The sequence below is a fragment of the Arachis stenosperma genome, chromosome 2, assembly GCF_014773155.1.
Source record: "Arachis stenosperma cultivar V10309 chromosome 2, arast.V10309.gnm1.PFL2, whole genome shotgun sequence".
NCBI lineage: Eukaryota > Viridiplantae > Streptophyta > Magnoliopsida > Fabales > Fabaceae > Arachis > Arachis stenosperma.
Window position 1 is genome coordinate 3,988,179 of NC_080378.1, and position 17,736 is coordinate 4,005,914.

At 35.8% G+C, this 17,736-nt stretch overlaps 1 protein-coding gene, 1 long non-coding RNA gene and 1 pseudogene across 5 annotated transcripts; all 3 read left to right on the forward strand.

Annotated features, from left to right (window-relative positions):
- Nucleotides 1-2,317: 2,317 nt before the first annotated feature.
- LOC130962781 (putative disease resistance RPP13-like protein 1) lies at nt 2,318-4,337 on the forward strand (annotated as a pseudogene).
- Nucleotides 4,338-6,304: 1,967 nt separating this feature from the next.
- LOC130960282 (uncharacterized) lies at nt 6,305-10,288 on the forward strand. Of its 2 annotated transcripts, XR_009079054.1 has the most exons (4): nt 6,317-6,654; nt 7,007-7,185; nt 7,625-8,492; nt 9,963-10,288. It is a non-coding gene; the product is annotated as an uncharacterized LOC130960282 (long non-coding RNA). The 2 variants fall into 2 exon arrangements; XR_009079053.1 differs by lacking the exon at nt 9,963-10,288 and having other exon boundaries at nt 6,305-6,654; nt 7,625-8,443.
- A 636-nt stretch (nt 10,289-10,924) lies between these two features.
- On the forward strand, nt 10,925-17,079 carry LOC130962275 (putative disease resistance protein At3g14460). Of its 3 annotated transcripts, none has more exons than XM_057888452.1 (6): nt 10,925-11,319; nt 11,494-14,664; nt 15,040-15,217; nt 15,561-15,723; nt 15,901-15,992; nt 16,714-17,079. In XM_057888452.1, the coding sequence occupies exons 1-2, from the start codon at nt 11,026-11,028 to the stop codon at nt 14,644-14,646; spliced, it is 3,447 nt and encodes a 1,148-aa protein (XP_057744435.1). In that variant the 5' UTR covers nt 10,925-11,025; the 3' UTR covers nt 14,647-14,664; nt 15,040-15,217; nt 15,561-15,723; nt 15,901-15,992; nt 16,714-17,079. The 3 variants fall into 3 exon arrangements, with proteins under 3 accessions (XP_057744435.1, XP_057744434.1, XP_057744433.1); XM_057888451.1 differs by having other exon boundaries at nt 10,925-12,199; nt 12,290-14,664; nt 16,714-17,078; XM_057888450.1 differs by having other exon boundaries at nt 10,925-14,664; nt 16,714-17,077.
- Nucleotides 17,080-17,736: the final 657 nt, after the last annotated feature.

Consider the following 17,736-nt stretch of genomic DNA (forward strand, 5'->3'; position numbering starts at 1 on the left):
ATCGCTTACTTGGTAAAATATTAGAATCAACCACTTAATTTTTGCCAAATCAACTATTATTTCCAAATCAGCAGAAAAAAAATACAAAAATTTGTACTAAAATTTGTAACCTACAAAGACATTCAATCCATATCCATATATTTATTATATCTCACCGTTATAAACAACACAATAAATTTATAACTCCAATCATTAATTTGTTAATTTTTATAAATAACTCATTCAATATAATAAACATTCATATTACAAATATAATAATAATATTAATAATTATAATAAATTTTACATTACAAGTATTTAAATTCCATATTATTTCGACTACTTATATAAGTTTCTAATCACTATTCCTTCAAATGACATCAAATTTAGCACAAAAAATTTATTTCCAAACTACACAACATCTCAAACTTACTCAATGGAGCATCATTCTTTGGACAATATCATCAAACAAAAAGACAATTGGTTTCAACTAAAACAAATGCAAAAATCAAATCACCAAATAAAAATATCACTTTGTACAACTCCAACATCAAAATCTTTTGTACTACAAATTATTTTAAACAAAGTACCTTTCAAATTTAACTTTAGTTTACATATATTTAATTTAATTTTACAAAACATAACCATTTTTAATATTTATTATATACTATTATTAATTTACCGCCCGCATATTGAGCGGGTCTCATTCTAGTTTGATTATAGTGGTACTTCTTTTTTGGTATGAATGACCCATAGTTTTTACCTCTTATATTGAAAGGGTTTCCGCGTTAAAGTTTTAGTGTCTTGTCCTTATTTTTTTCATGTTTCTGTTATTGCTGCCACTATTTTGTGTATTAGTACACCAATTATTCTAACAATCAGCTATTCCAATTGATGAGGTATTTGCCAAATCAATGTTTTCTATTTCTAAAATTGGGAAGTTTTACCTTTAACTTTAATATTTGGAATTTGTGTGCTTTTGCAACATAAAAAGTATTTATTTTCCAAAAAAAAAAGAAAGAAATTTACACAATTTTATACGGGACCTATCTTTGTATCCGTGAGATTTTATACGAATAAATATAATAATTATTACTCAGAGGATTCCTATTTGCTAGGATATATTTCTTAAGAAGTATCTTGTACAAAAGATTAATCCTGAGGCTAGGAACAAACACATGGAACTATAGTTGACAGAAACTGGTACTAGTTTCTTCCCGTGGCATGATTACAATTACATGAATTCTGATTCTGACCTGGAGAACTTTGGCCCTGTAAATATCACCTGGCAAATCTGTGATGAGAAATTGATATGATTTTTTTTACCCCCTAGATAATCTCTGCTAGGGATATATTATTGAAAAGTAAGCATAATGGATTGTTTTACTAATGTAATCTTATTTTATGTATTAGAGATTTTGAGCATTAATTAAAGACTGAATTTCTGTATGATTGGACTGGGCTTGTATTTTAAATGTCTTCAAGTGGTTAGTAACATACTGTAGAGAATAGAGGTTGAAAATGTGACCTTTGTTCATCACCATCTGCATCTAAATTTGCCACAGCTCATTCCAGTACAAGTTTGAGCCTACCACTATAGTGAAGTCATTCCATAAGTAATCTGCAACTGACTTGCAATTATCAAGCATCATGATCTTAACAAGTTCAGATCTGACTGCTCAAAGAATTGCATCAACTATGCAATGATTTAGCTGATGCCTGATTGTTACTTGCTTGAAAAATTTAGTAATAATTTTAACAATCATGTTATGTGTATACTCAAATTAGCTATTAAAATCGGTTACTAATAAAAAATATATGTTAAAATATAAAATATATATTAAAAATGTGTTAATTAATACATATATTTATACATAAATATATAATAACTGATTTTGCTGGCCAATTTTAGTGTACAAAAAGTATTTTTGTAATTTTAATTATACGTCTATTTAAATATTTCAACTTTCAACTATTATTACAAGTTGGAAAAGTTCAGGGGGCCAGCAGTTTTATTTAATTTTGGCAGAGAAAGGTGAGCCATTGGATGAAATTTCACACCAATCTCACACCATCAAATCATCATTGATGGCTAGTTGATGACTAACAATCACAAAAATTGCTGGCCCCCTAGCATTGCTCTTACAAGTTTCCGCATGATGCCAACTTCTTTTTGCTGAGGGACCTTCATAATATGTCGTTATATGCCCATTATTGTTGAATAGTAATAATACCTTGCAAGTTGCATGCATTATTGCAGTAACATTGCTCTCCTTTGGTTACATTCTGGAAATCCATTCACTCACTGATTCATTTGCTGTTGTTGTGATCTGTATCATATCATGGCTGAAACACTTGTTGTTGGAGCTTTACTTTCTGGCTTTGCCAACGTTGTTCTTGACCGGCTCATTTCATCTGAGTTTGTTAACTTGGTGGTGGGCAAGAAGCTGGATCGGAAGCTGGTTGACAGGCTGAAGACTGCTCTCTTGGCTGCCAAAGCTCTGGCTGCTGACGCTGAGCAGAAGCAGTTTGGAAACGAACTCGTCAGGGAGTGGCTTCATAGTCTCAGGGATGCTCTCTACACTGCTGATGACTTGCTGGACCGTGTCCTCATCAAAGCCGAAATTCGCAGCAAGGTACGCACCCGGCTTCCTAGCTTAATTAATTTGTCTGATAGGAAGATGGCGGCCAAGATAGAAGAGGTGGTTAAAAGAATAGAAGATCTTCAGAAACTCAAAGATACTCTTGGTCTTAAAGAGATTCCAACGGGTATCTCCTCATGGAGACCTCCATCCACTTCTCTTGAAAGGGGGATTGTGTACGGCAGGGATGATGACAAACAGGCATTAATCAAGATGCTAAATGACAACAATCATCATAACTTGTCCGCCATCTCTATTGTTGGTATGGGCGGGGTTGGTAAAACTACTTTAGCACAATGCCTCTACAACAATGTGGATTTGATGAAGGGGTTTGATCTGAAAGCATGGATTTGTGTTTCTGAAAATTTTGATGTTGTTGAGACTACCAAGAATCTTATAAAGGAGATCGCTTCCGGTGTTTGTTGTCTTGACGGCTTTAATTTACTTCAACAAGATTTGAAGGAAAAATTGTCAGAAAAGAAGTTCTTCATTGTTTTGGATGATGTTTGGAGTAATGATGGTGACAAGTGGAAAAGTTTTATTACTCCTTTTCAACATGGGAGGAAGGGAAGTACTGTTCTTCTAACTACTCGCAAGGAAAATGTTGGTCAATAGTCCAAAATTATAACTCTTACTTTCTCAATGGTCTCTCAGATGATTATTGCTGGTCTATTTTTGCGGACAATTCATCCTTTCCTGAATCAAATGGGAGTTCAGAACTTGAAGAAATAGGTAAAATGATTGTCAAGAAGTGTGATGGCTTGCCCTTAGCTGCAGAAACACTTGGACGCTTGTTGCGCTCAAAGCATGATGTAGAAGAATGGAATAAAGTACTATCAAGTGACATTTGGGAATTTCCTGTGACAGATAGTAAGATTCTTCCAGCATTGTTAATAAGTTACTATCATCTGCCTGCCTATTTAAAACGATGCTTTGTTTATTGTTCATTGTATCCCAAAGACCATAAATTTGATAAAGATGAATTAATCTTGCTATGGATGGCTGAAGATCTTTTACGAGCACCAAAGAGGAGAGAAACTTTGGAAGAAGTTGGTCGTGAATGTTTTGATGACTTGGCTTGAAGACTATTTTTCAAGCAGGTCGAAAGCAGTGAGAAGTATTTTGTGATGCATGATCTCATGCATGACCTGGCAACTTTTCTTGCTGGAGAATTTTATTGTAGATTATCAGAAGAGCTTGGTGAAAAGGAAGAGATGAGGATTCTGACTAGTCATTTGTCATGCGATTATCCAATCTTTGAAAAACTCTGTTCCTCTAAAAGTATAGAATCTTTGAGGACATTCTTGTTTATCAATAATGCTCAATTTCATGTTAGGAAAGAAAGCACAAGGTTAACATGTGACATATTGTCAAAGAATAAATACTTGAGAGTTTTATCCTTTGATGAACTTTGTGTATTTCCTGATTCAATGGGCAAACTGATCCACTTGCGCTATTTGAATCTCTCTCAGACTGAGATTAAGACATTGCCGGAGTCACTGTGCAAGTTGTGTAATCTACAAACATTAAAGCTAAGATATTGTTCAAAGTTGAGGATGCTACCCAATGGCATGTACAATCTTGTGAATTTGCGGCATCTTGATATATGGGGTACTCATCTAAAAGAAATGCCAAAGGGAATGAGCAAATTGAACCAGTTGCACATTTTAAGCAACTATATTGTAGGCAAGAATGAAGATAGTGGAATCCAAGAGTTAGGAGGGCTTCCAAATCTTCATGGATCATTTGGGATTCAGAAATTGGAGAATGTTATTTATGTCAATCAGGCAAGGAGTGCAAAGATAAGAGATAAGAAGCACATTGACAAATTATGGTTGGAATGGTCTTCAAGTGATGATATGGTTTCTGACACACAAACTGAAAGAGATATACTGGATAACTTGCAACCGCACAATGGCTTGAAAGAGTTGACAATATGGGGATACAGGGGTACAACATTTCCAAATTGGGTGGGGCATTGTTCATACCAAAATATGACTAGTGTATCTCTAGAGTCTTGCAACAATTGCTACTTGCTGCCTTCACTTGGACAGCTGTCATCTCTTCAGTCCCTTCGCATTGATGATTTCGGACAGCTCAAGAGTGTTGGCATGGAGTTTTACAAGAATGAAGGCTATCAACATTCTTCGCCTATTGCACTATTTCCCTCATTGCAGCTTTTGGAGTTTGATAACATGCCATGTTGGGAGGAGTGGTGCTTACCTGACTCAGAAGCTTTTCCTCAGCTTAAGAGCCTTCAAATAAACGATTGTCCAATGTTAAAGGGAGATATGCTTAATAGTGTGCTAATGCGAATCGTTTCTTCCTCGTTGGATGTTTTGAAAGTGCGCAAACTAGAAATACAAGAAGGTCATCAAGGATGGGGTAAAGAGATGACACTTGATGGAGATAGTTTATCATTTAGTGAATGTGAATCTGTGTTGGAGTATGCAATGGTCATCAACCATCTAACTTCCCTCCAAGAAATACACATCTCAGGTTTGTCTGCTATATCCTTTCCAGGAAATTGTTTACCTAAATCATTGCAAAAGCTCACAATCTTGAATTGCAGCAAACTGGAATTCCCCCAGCAACAGCAGCAGAAGTATGATTTGGTAGAGCTACGAATAGAACACAGCTGTGATTCACTGACCTCATTGTTGTTGGTTGCCTTTCCCAATCTCAAGAATCTGGAGATAAGAGGGTGTTCAAATCTGGAATCAGTTTCAATGTCAGGGCCACCACACGCTGCTCTTCAACATCTCACCATCTCTAAATGCCTCAAATTAGTGGCATCTCCGGGAGAAGGACTGGCTGCACCCAACTTGACTCATCTCGATGTTAGCCGGTGCTCAAAGTTAGAGGCATTGCCACTTGACATGAATAGTCTTCTTCCAAGTTTACAGTCTCTTGACATTCGAGCGTGCCCAAACATTTGTAGGTTGCCAGAGGGTGGCTTGCTGCCTAAGTTAAGATCACTTACTGTGGGAGGTTGCGAGCAACAGTTGAGGAGTCTATCATGGATGAGAAACTTGGACACCCTCACTCATCTTACCATTGATGGTTCTAACTGTGAAAGCATCAAGTCATTCCAAGAGGTGGGTTCGCTGTCTCAACTTAACACACTCTGTCTCTTTCACTTTCCAAATCTGGAAACATTGGAGTGCAACGAGCTTCTCTGCCTCACTTCCCTCCAACAATTACATATTTCATTCTGTGACAAGTTGGAGAATATGGCAGGAGAAAAGCTGCCATGTTCTCTGTTACTACTTCAAATTAAAGAGTGTCGTTTGCTAGGAGAACACTGTAAGAAGAAGCATCAACAAATTTGGCCAAAAATTTCCCACATCCCCACCATTCAGGTCAATGGCAACCAAATTTTCTGAATAGAGATTTCTGAGCAGGTAATTCTCTTACCTTCATGTTTGTCATGGTACCACAATTAAATTCATACATGCATAAATTTCCTTTCCTTCAAGTAAAGAAGTTTTCTCTTTCTTTATACAGCATTAACTAGTTTAACTCATATGACAACAACAAAATTTGCATTCTTTTCTTTCACTTATCGGGAAAGCTCTCTATTTGCAATTGTAGCTAAAGAAATATCCTTTGTTACTCTGAGAAACAGTCATTGCTATCTGTAATATTTGTTAACTGGTCTCATATTTTTCAAAAAACAGCATTTGAAGAAGAAGATAAGAACTCCCATGAAAAATAAAATTGAAAGACAGGGAATACCTTTTTTTGGGTATCCAACATTTGAGATTTTTTTTAAACAACTGGACGAATCAAGTTTACTGTTTTTACTATCTTCTGCAGGTAGCTTGTGTACATAGCTAGATGTAATCCTATACCTTTGGCTATATATCTTCATTTTAATTCTAAGTTCATTTGAGGTGGTAATTAAGCTGGATTGATGTGTTGGGAACCAGAAACTGTGTTCTCTGATCTTGCCTTCATGTTATTGAAAAGCAAAGACATGATGGAGAAATTTGGAGTGACACTTATTATTGAAAAGCTTTTCTTGTTATCGGTATATTTCTCTATTCCTCTCTATACTTTTATTTTTGCTTTTTTCAGAGAGAAAAAAACTAAATGATAGCTTGATTTGTGCAAGAAAAGAGTGATAAAATGGTGTTTCTGTCTTTGCCAATTCTTTATGATCCGAGAGTCTTGTGTTGCAAGATTCATGTAAGATGGTAAAAGGAATCAGCATGCACAAGGTGTATAAGCTTTAAAAATAGAAGGATCAAGTTATTGCTGTGTAATCTATTTTTTCCATAGATTGAATCATTTGATTAAATGAATAGTATAGATGCCTATAATAAGATATCTCTAATACTAAGAGAAAGGTTCTGTAATAATAACTATTTTTTCCTTTCTAGATTTGGAGACTTTGTCAAACAGATTTCCCAAGGTGACAACTAATGCCGTCAAAGAATATGATTCCCACATTTAAAGATGACAATCCTGTACCTGAAATAGTCATTAGAAGGTGAAGTTGTAGAGATGCCATCAGACAACAATTTCATTCCTATCAACTTCACTCATTGATCTTTATCTGGTATGTGTAGTTTGTACCTATATTAAGCTGCATAAGATCGGAATAAATAATATTATTCTCACATATGGGATTCAAATTATTCAATAAGAAGTATTGACATAGAATATTTGATCTGTTGGGACTTAATTAAAGAGGATAGCTACAAATATATAGGGTTATTGTCATGTAAAGTCAGTGTATTATGTTTATTGAGTTTTTTTTATAACTGCTCTAGTTCTGCTTTGAGTTCCTGTTTTTGAGATGTCATTTCTTTTCACTGCTGATTCAAAAATCAAACCAATGATCCAAAGTTGTGTTCATGAGGTTTTCACATAATTGCATTACTAAAAAGAGTACAAAAATAAACAAGAAAAGAGAGAATGTAGAACAATAAGTGTGTGTGTGGCTTTTGTGATGACAAACACTTTGAGTCTTGAAATGTTTTTAATTTGTGTTTCAGGAGATACATTGAGGATTAAGCGGCAATTGCCATGAGAGAATTGCAGTTCTGGGTTGGATCTTGAATGGCAGTTTCAGTCAAAACAAGCAACAGAAATGCAGTCATTTTCCACATTTACTTTTGTTTTTTCAAAGAAAAATAAGATAGAAGATTACTGTAAAATCCCTATAATACCCTTACTCATCTTTTTCTCAAACCAAACTTTAACCCTAACTTCCTAAATTACCAACACACACCCACTCCCCCAAATCAGAGAAGAGTGAGGATTGGGAAGAAGAAGAGAGAGTCACGGATCAGGAAGAGAGAAGGAGAAGGAGATCGAAATAGGGAATGAGGGAAGGAGAAAGGAAGAAGTGCGAGAGAGGAGGTGCTGTCCCGCCGTCCTCGCCGTCGCCCCTGGAGACCGTCCCTGCCGCAGCCGGAGCTTCCACTGCCGTCGTCGAGGACTCCATCGCCGCCACGAGAAGCCACCGCATGTGGAAGAGAAAGACGTGACACAGAAAAGAGGAAGGGGACGACATCTCGTTGCCGCCACGCCTTGTCGCCGCCGCTAAAAGGGGAGCTCCGTCGTCGCCGTCGCGGCTACGGGTATGGGGCTTTGAAGAAGGAGAGAGGAGCTCGCAGAGGAGAGAGAAACGCAATGGCCAGAGAGAGGAAAGTCTTGCGAGGAGGCGGGAGCTGGTATGCTTCCGCTGTTGCTGCAGGCTGCGCCACCGCGCCTCTGGTCGCCGGGAACCGCGCTGACGTCATCGGAAGCCACCGCCGGAAACTCTGCAAGTTTGCCCTAGCTCCGCTTTATTTCTGCCGGTTTGTCCTTGCCGGTGAGGATCACCGGAGCTGCTGATGCTCCATCCTCTTGTTTCTTTTGGTAAGACTAATATTGTTTTGCCTTGTCTTGCCGTAAAACTCTATTATTCACTTTAAACCACCGTAGGCTGTTGGATTCGCTGTTGCCCCTTGCTACTAGGGCTGTTGATGATGTTACTGTAGTGAGAATTGAAGTTATTGCCACTATCTCAATCCAAATACTGCGTAGTTTCGTACCCTTTAATTCGACGGTATGGGTTTGGTCTCTTGGGTCCGGTAGGACTATGTGAGTAGGCTTTATATTTATAATCGTTAAGCTTTTGGTTTATGCTATTATGAGTTTTTAATTATATTTATAAAACTATTATCAAAAAACTTTGATCTGATTAGAATAATTGATTTATTATAGCTAAATAATTATTTTTATGAAATTCATACTTTAGAAATTTTACACAAGACTATATATATGTTTGATAAAGTTTTATATTATTTTAGAATATTAATTTTATTCGAATATATATTTTTGAAATATTAAAGTATTTGTTGGCATTCATTTTAAAATTATGAAATATGTTTTTATGATTGAGAAAATATTATTTGAAAAGATTTCTGATAAGAAAGTATTATCTGACTGATTTGATTCGATACCTTATATATTTGAGAGATTAAAGATTTATTGTATTTGAACTATATGTTTTGAAGTGTTGCTAGCCTAACGTGTAGGCCACATGTTAGATCTGTTATTCTGTTAGGACACACAAGAGGAAAGGGCTACCCATAGAGGTGGAGCCGCTCATATGTGGACTTTTGATTTGATTTCTCTATGAGAACTTCCTTATTGATTCACCTATTATTATCAACTATTACTTTCTAATTAATATTACTTTGATAATAATATTTATATGGTCTCATGCCGATTATAGATGTATTGTCTAGTCACTGAATATTTGACTATGTAAGACTTTCTATTCAAGAGTAACTGCAATGAGTACCTATTCTTTGTCGAATTCCTAGAAGTATATGCTCCATATGTCACAGGCAGGATCCAACCATTCTTAGTTATTTAAATTTTTTTGTTAAAAATATATAATTATTTATTTTAGAACTTGTAAAATATTTGTAACTTGCTTATTTAGCTTATATTTGAGTATGTTAAGCTTGCTGTAGGATTATTTTCTTGAGCGCCGGTCATGACTCATTTTGGATCGTGACAATTACCGATGTTATTATGAATATTACATATCCTTTTATCTCATCATCCAAAAAGAGAACTACATGACCTCAATACCATACTTTTGCAATGACAAGCAATGAGTGTGAGCTAAATAGAAGCTAAATAACTCAAATAAATACACAGAATACTGCTGAATGATTGGAAGGAGCATATCTTTCATCGCAAATTAAAGAACTGCTGTGTGATGTGATGTAGATTTGAGCAAATCTTTAGACTGCCTTTGCCATGTGTGTTGTTCAACTATCTGTGGTGAGAATATTGATATGAATTTTTTCCGCCTGAAATGATCTCTACTAGGGATATATTATTGAAAAGCAAGCATAGGGATTGAAAATGTGACCTTTGTTCATCAGCATCAACATTGCCACAAGCTCATTCTAGTACAAGTCTAAGCCTACCACTATAGCAAAATCATTTCCACAAGTAATCTGCAAAGGACCTGCAATTATCAAGCATCAGGACCTTAACCAGTTCTAATTTGACTGCTCAAAGAATTGTATCAACTATGCAATCATTTAGCTTCGTTGTTACTTGCTTGGAAAATTAAATTGTCTCATGTAATTTAAAATAGAGTAAATAGCCATTTTGATTGTCAACAATTTCTGATTTTGACAAAAAATAGTCTCAATAGATAGTAATGACAAAATGACTAAAAAATATATTCTATTTGACAACATGATTCAAGTGCTAATTTGCTAAAGGAGTCGCCAACATAGCATATTAGTTGTTGACTAGGAATATCATTTCTCTAGTGTAAAAAGGAAAAAAAATATTATTTATACATGTGAATACTGAATAGGTATTTCACATTCTTCTATCACATTTAAATTTAATAATCATTTCAATTATTTGCTTATTTAAATGTTTCAACTATTCAGCTATTTATTAAAATATTAGCTGGGTTGTGAAAACAGTCTGAAACCGTCCTCAAGTTGCAATTTTAATTTGTTGCATCTCTTGGAATTAAAAACACAGAAGAGTAACCTTGAAGGCATCTACCACTTGAAGTCAATGTCTATGCTATATTGCCAAATGCCAACATATTTTAATCTCATACTATCCATTATTGTTATTAACAATGATATGCATTGATATCATATGATGATGATCCTATATTAAATTATATAGTTAATTAATTTCCACAAAGACTAGTTTCGGTTGGTCACCCTTTTTGTTATTTGAATATTGTGTTTCAACTTTCAAAGAAGAATATAGAAATGAAGTATATTCTCGCTTATATGCCTTTTATTATTGTTGAATACCTAGCAAGCAGTATTGCAATATTGCTCTCTCTTCCTTACATTCTGAGAATCCAATCACGCACTGATTCATTTGCTGTTGTTGTGATCTGTATCATATCATGGCTGAAGCACTTGTTGTTGGAGCTTTAGTTTCTGGCTCCATCAGCCTTGTTCTTAACAGGCTCATTTCACCTGAGTTTGTCAACTCGTTGGTGAGCAAGAAGCTGGACCGAAAGTTGGTTGAGAGGCTCAAGACTGCTCTCTTGGCTGCAGAAGCTCTGGCCGCTGACGCCGAGCAGAAGCAGTTTGGAAACGATCGTGTGAGGAAATGGCTTGATAGTCTCAGGGATGCTCTCTACACTGCTGAGGACTTGCTGGACCGTGTCTTCATCAAAGCTCAAATTCGCAAAAAGGTAAGCGTTCGCCCTTCTCTACGCCTTAATTTATCTGTTAGGAAGATGGTGACTAAGATAAACGAGGTGGTTAAAAGAATAGAAGATCTTCAGAAACTTAAAGATAGCCTTAGTCTCAAAGAGATTCCAACGGGTAGCTCCTCATGGAAACCTCCATCCACTTCTCTTGTGAAGGGGAATGTGTTCGGCAGGGATGGTGACCAACAGGCACTAATCAAGATGATCAATGACAACAATGATCATAACTTGTCCGTCATCTCTATTGTTGGTATGGGCGGGGTTGGTAAAACTACTTTAGCACAATGCCTGTACAACAACAAGGATTTGATGGATGAGGTTGATCTGAAAGCATGGATTTGTGTTTCTGAAAATTTTGATGTTGTTGAGACTACAAAGAATGTTATAAAGGGGATCTCTTCGGGTGTTTGTAGTCTTGACATCAGCTTTGATTTACTTCAACAACATTTGAAGGACAAATTGTCAGAAAAGAAGTTCTTTATTGTTTTGGACGATGTTTGGAGTGAAGATGCTGACAAGTGGAATAGTTTTATCATCCCTTTTCAACATGGGAGAAAAGGAAGCACTATTCTTCTAACTACCCGCATGGTAAATGTTGGTCCGACCGTCCAAAATTATAGCTCGTACTCTCTCGAGGGACTGTCAAATGATTATTGTTGGTCTATTTTTGCGGGCAATGCATCCTTTCCTGAATCAAATGGGAGCTCAGAACTGGAAGGAATAGGTAGAAAGATTGTGGAGAGGTGTGATGGCTTGCCGTTAGCTGCAGAAACACTTGGACGCTTGTTGCACTTAGAGCGTCGTGTTGATGAATGGAATAAAATACTATCGAGTGACATTTGGGAATTTCCTATGACAGACAGTAAGATCGTTCCAGCATTGTTAATAAGTTACTATCATCTGCCTGCTCATTTAAAACGTTGCTTTGTTTATTGTTCATTGTATCCCAAAGATTATCAACTTGATAAAGATGAATTAATCTTGCTGTGGATGGCTGAAGATCTTTTACAACCGCCAAGGAGGGGACAGACTCTAGAGGAAGTTGGTTGTGAGTGTTTTGAGGGCTTGGTTTCAAGACTATTCTTCAAGCAGGTCGAGAACGATGACGAGAAGTATTTTCTGATGCATGATCTCATGCATGACTTGGCAACTTTTCTTGCTGGAGATCTTTATTGTAAATTTGGTGAAAAAGAAGCGATGAGTATTCTAACTCGTCATTTGTCATACAATCATTCAATCCCTGAGAAAACATGCTCCTCTAGTAAAATAGAATCTTTGAGGACATTATTGTATATCAATGATTGGTCTTATTACGAGAAAGCACCCGCAACGTTACCATGTGACTTATTGTCAAAGAATAAATACTTGAGAGTTTTGTCATTTGGTACACCCAATATATTTCCTGATTCAATAACTAAAAAATTGATCCAATTGCGCTATTTGTATCTTTCTGGGAGCGATATTGAGGTATTGCCGCAGTCATTATGCAATTTGTTTAATCTGCAAACATTAAAGCTAAAACATTGTCGAAAGCTGACTATGCTGCCCAATGGCATGTATAAGCTTGTGAATTTGCGGCATCTTGATATAAGGGGTACTCCTCTGAAAGAAATGCCAAAAGGAATGGGCCAATTAGAACAGTTGCACATTTTAAGCAACTTCGTGGTGGGAAAGCAAGAAGACAATAGAATGGAAGAGTTAGGAGGGCTTTTAAATCTTCATGGATCACTTGAGATTGAGAAATTGGAGAATGTGGTTGATGGCAATGAGGCAAGGAGTGCAAGGATAATAGATAAGAAGCACATTGATGAGTTATTGTTGGAATGGTCTTCAAGTGATGATATGGTTTCAAACACACATACTAATGAACAAGATATACTCCACAACTTGCAACCGGACACTGGCTTGAAGGAGTTGAAAATCAAGGGCTACAAAGGGAAAATGTTTCCAGACTGGATTGGGCATTCCTTGTACCAAAACATGACAAGTGTATCTCTAGAATATTGCTGGAATTGCTGCGTGCTGCCTTCACTTGGACAGCTGCCATCTCTCAAGTCCCTGAGCATCAGAAGTTTTGTTCAACTGAGGAGCATGGGCAAGGAGTTTTACAAGAATGAAGGCCATCAACATTCTTCGCCTATTGCACCGTTTCCCTCACTGGAGCGTTTGGAGTTTCATAACATGGCATGTTGGGAGGAGTGGCAGTTACCTGACTCAGAAGCCTTTCCTCAGCTTAAGAGCCTTCAAATAAGAGATTGTCCAATGTTAAAGGGTGACATGCTTAATCAGGTATTGATGAGAATCGTTTCTTCCTCATCGGATGTTTCCAAAGTGCGCCAACTGGAAATACAAGAAGATGGTGAAAGATGGTATAAAAAGATGAGACTTGATGGGGATATGTTATCAATTAGGGGATTTGAATGTGTGGTGGAGTGTGCATTTAAGGCAAGGATCATCCACCATCTAACTTCCCTCCAAGAAATACACCTCTCATCGTGTTCATCTGTTGTATCCTTGGGGGGCAATTGTTTACCCAAATCTTTGCAAAAGCTCACAATCTTTTATTTCCGCCAAATTGAATTACTCCAGCAACAACACAAGTATGATTTGGTACATCTACAAATATATAAAAGCTGTGATTCACTGACCTCATTGTCGTTGGATGCCTTTCCCAAACTCAAGAATCTCGAGATAAGTGAGTGTAAGAATCTGGAATCAGTTTCAATGTCAGAGTCACCACATGCTGCTCTTCAATATCTCAGGGTCAAAAATTGCGACAAGTTGGAGGCATTGCCACATGGCATTCCAAATTTACAGTATCTTGACATACAAGGTTGCCCAAACATTTGTAGGTTGCCAGAGGGAAGTTTTCCGGCTAACCTGAAAGAGCTTAGGGTAGGAGAATGCGAGGAACAAGTGAGGGGTGTATCATGGTTGGGCAACTTGGACAACCTCACTCATCTTTTCATTGATGGTTCTAACTGTGAGAGCATAATAAAATCATACCCAGAGGTGGGTTGGCTGCCTCGCCTTCCCTCCCTTACCATTCTTCAGATAAGCTGGTTTGATAATCTGGAGACATTGAAGTGCAGCGAGCTTCTCCGCCTCACCTCCCTCCAACAACTACATATTTCTTACTGTCCAAAGCTGAAGAATATGGAAGGAGAAAAGCTGCCTCCCTCTCTCTTAATACTGCTAATTGACGACTGTGATTTGCTGGGCGTACACTGCAAGAACAAGCATCAACAAATTTGGTCCAAAATTTCCCACATTCCCACCATTCAAGTCGATGGCAAGCAAATTTTCTGAGTAGAGGTTTCTGAGCAGGTAATTCTCTAACCTTCATATTTGTCATGCTACCACAATTAAATTCACACATGCATAAATTTTCTTTTTCCATCAAGTCAATTTTTTTCTCTTTCTATAAACAACATTAACCACTTGAACTCATATGCCAACTGGAAAATTTGCATTCTTTTCTTTCGTTTATCGGGAAAGCTCTCAGTTTGCAGTTCTAGTTAAAGAAATATCCTTTATTACTCTAGGAAACAGTCATTGTTATCTGTAATACTTGTTAACTCTCATATTTTATTCAAAAAATCGCATTTAAAAAAAATCGTATTTTTTGTGTATCCAACAGTTGGAAGTTTATTTTTAAACAAATAGATGTATCAAATTTAATATTTTTACAATCTTCTGCAGGTAGCTTGTGCACATATCGAGATGTAATCCTATACATTGGCTATACATCATTTAATTCTAAGTTCATTTGAGGTGGTAATTAAGCTGGATTCATGTATTGGGAAACAGAAACTTTGTTTTCTGATTTTGGCTTCAAGTTATTGTGGCACTCATTATTGAAAAGCTTTGATTGTTGTTGGTATATTTCTCTATTCCCCTCTATAATTTTCTTTCTTTTTTGCTTTTTGCACAGAGAAAAAATAAATCATAACTTGATTTGTGGAAAGAAGAGAGTTATAAAATTGTGTTTCTGTCTTTGTCAATTCTTTATGATCATGGAGTTGCTGTTGTTGCAAGATTCATGTGGGATAGTGAAAGGAATCAGCATGCATAAAGTGTATAATTTTTTTGCCCATAGATTGAATCTTACATAAAATAAATAGTAGTAGATATGCCTATAATAAGCTATTTCTAATACCATGAAAAGGTCTTGTAATAATAACTATTTCTTTCTTTTTGGATTTGGGCACGTTATCAAACAGATTTCCCAAGGTGATGAAGGTATGTAGCTAAGGCGATCAAGACTCAAAGAATATGCTTTCCACATTTAAAGATGACAATCCTGTACCTGAAATAGTCATTAGAAGGAGAAGTTATAGTGATGCCATCAGACAACAATTTCATTCCTGTCAACTTCACTCAATGGTGAGTGCAGTTTGTACATATATCAAACCAATGAGTGTCATTTCTTTTCACCATTGACTCTAAAATCAAACCAATTATCCAACATTGTGTTCATGAGGTTTTGACATGATTGTCTGTGTGGCTTTTTGTGATGACAAACACTTCAAGTCTTGAAATATTTTTTAATTTGTGTTTCAGGAAGTACATATTCAGGTTTGGTAACCATATCTAAATTATCTTCATTCAATCCAAAGTTCATCAAAAGAGGTCCTCTGTAATTTTAGCTTCAGGTTGGTATAGTTACTTCTTTCCTCTGTACAATTTACTTTTCCTATTTTTGTTGGAGTAAGAAAAAAAGATGATGATGATAGCTTGGTTTGAGAAGGAATTAGTTATATGTAGTTCAGGGAAAGATGGTATTTCTACCTTTTCCATGTTTAATGTATATACTAAACTAAATGCACTATAAATATCAATTTAATTTTGGTTCTTCAACTGCTCCCAAAGCTGTTACAATGCCAAAACCGCAAATGAGTGGTGGAGCTTGTAAATTTAAACAAAAAGATGTATCATATCTAATTTATTCAAGTTTATTACATGAATTTATAAAGACATCTGTAATGTCATTATTCATTAATAAAATCTGTTATCAAAGACAATCTTGATAAACTTTCTCCTTGTTGAAAAAAAATTATTAAGTCTGGGCTTTGAGTGTTTGATGGCTAGTCGATTCTGCTGAGAATGTCGAGCTTACTAGCTCTGCTTTTGAAAATTATGTGAGTTCTTAAATTTTACATCTAGTCTAATAATTGACTGCTTTTTGTTCAAACATTTCATGAGCAGGATCATACTTTTACAAAATTGACAATTTTAAATTTTACGATTTGTTATGATACTCGAATAATATGCACTTTGGTATGGATTAATTTTGACAAAATGGACCTCAATTTTCGTTACCATATTGTTACTGGAATGATATCTTTTTTTTTTCTTTTTGGGTTGATTATGCAGTCACTATAAATCTGCAGTTGGGGAGTGGTTCAATCTTGGATTGGGCTAAAATTTTGACAGCAAGTTCTAGATGTACTTTTTCATTCTGAATGGTTGGACGATTAAGATAAGATTTGGAGGGTGAGATATGGCTTGCATGCGCAAAGTAGCTCTGGTTTTGTGAATTTTTCATCTTTTTTGTTTTAGTGTTTGGTTGTTTTGACTTAATCTAAACATGATTTGTGCACTTATTTAGGATTCTCTTGTATCCTTACTTGATTATAGTGGTACTTCATTTTTTGTCTGAATGACCCGTGGTTTTTATCTCTCACATTAAGAGAGTTTTCCACGTTAAAAATTTGGTGTTCTGTCCCTATTTTTATTTTTCTGGTTTTTGTTGTTCTATCGCCGCCACTGTTTTGTGTATTGATATGCCAATTATTCTCTCAAACAGGTATTCCAATTGACGAGGTATTTGCCAAATCAATGCTTTTTCTGTTTCTAAAATTTAAAATTTTTGCTTTCTAAATTGTAATATTTGGCATTTGTGTCCTTTTGCAACAGAAAAAGTACTTCTTTTTCAAAAAAGAAGAAAGAAAGTACTTACACAATTTTATATGAGACACTATTTATATATTCATGAGATTTCATATGAATAAATATAATAAGGATTTAACTAACTTTTGCCCTAAGGGCACATTTTAAAAATACAATAATAGAAACTTTTAATGTTTTAGAAATCATAAAAAAAGTTAATTTTTGTAATAACTTTTATAAAGCTTTTCCTTTTATGGTATGCTTAACCTATTCCCTTAGGGCACAAGTCAGCAAAACCCATATATTATGAATTGAGTTTTATCGGATTTTTAACACAGGACTTGAAAAATGATATGGAAAGTAGGAAATAGTAAGGATAACATGTCAGTGATGATTCAAAATTTGTTATCAACTATTAAGCTTGTCATGTTCTGTGACTTTGATGTCAAACATTATATCTATAACCCACACGAGATTAATACAAGTTTTACCATAAAAATTATATTT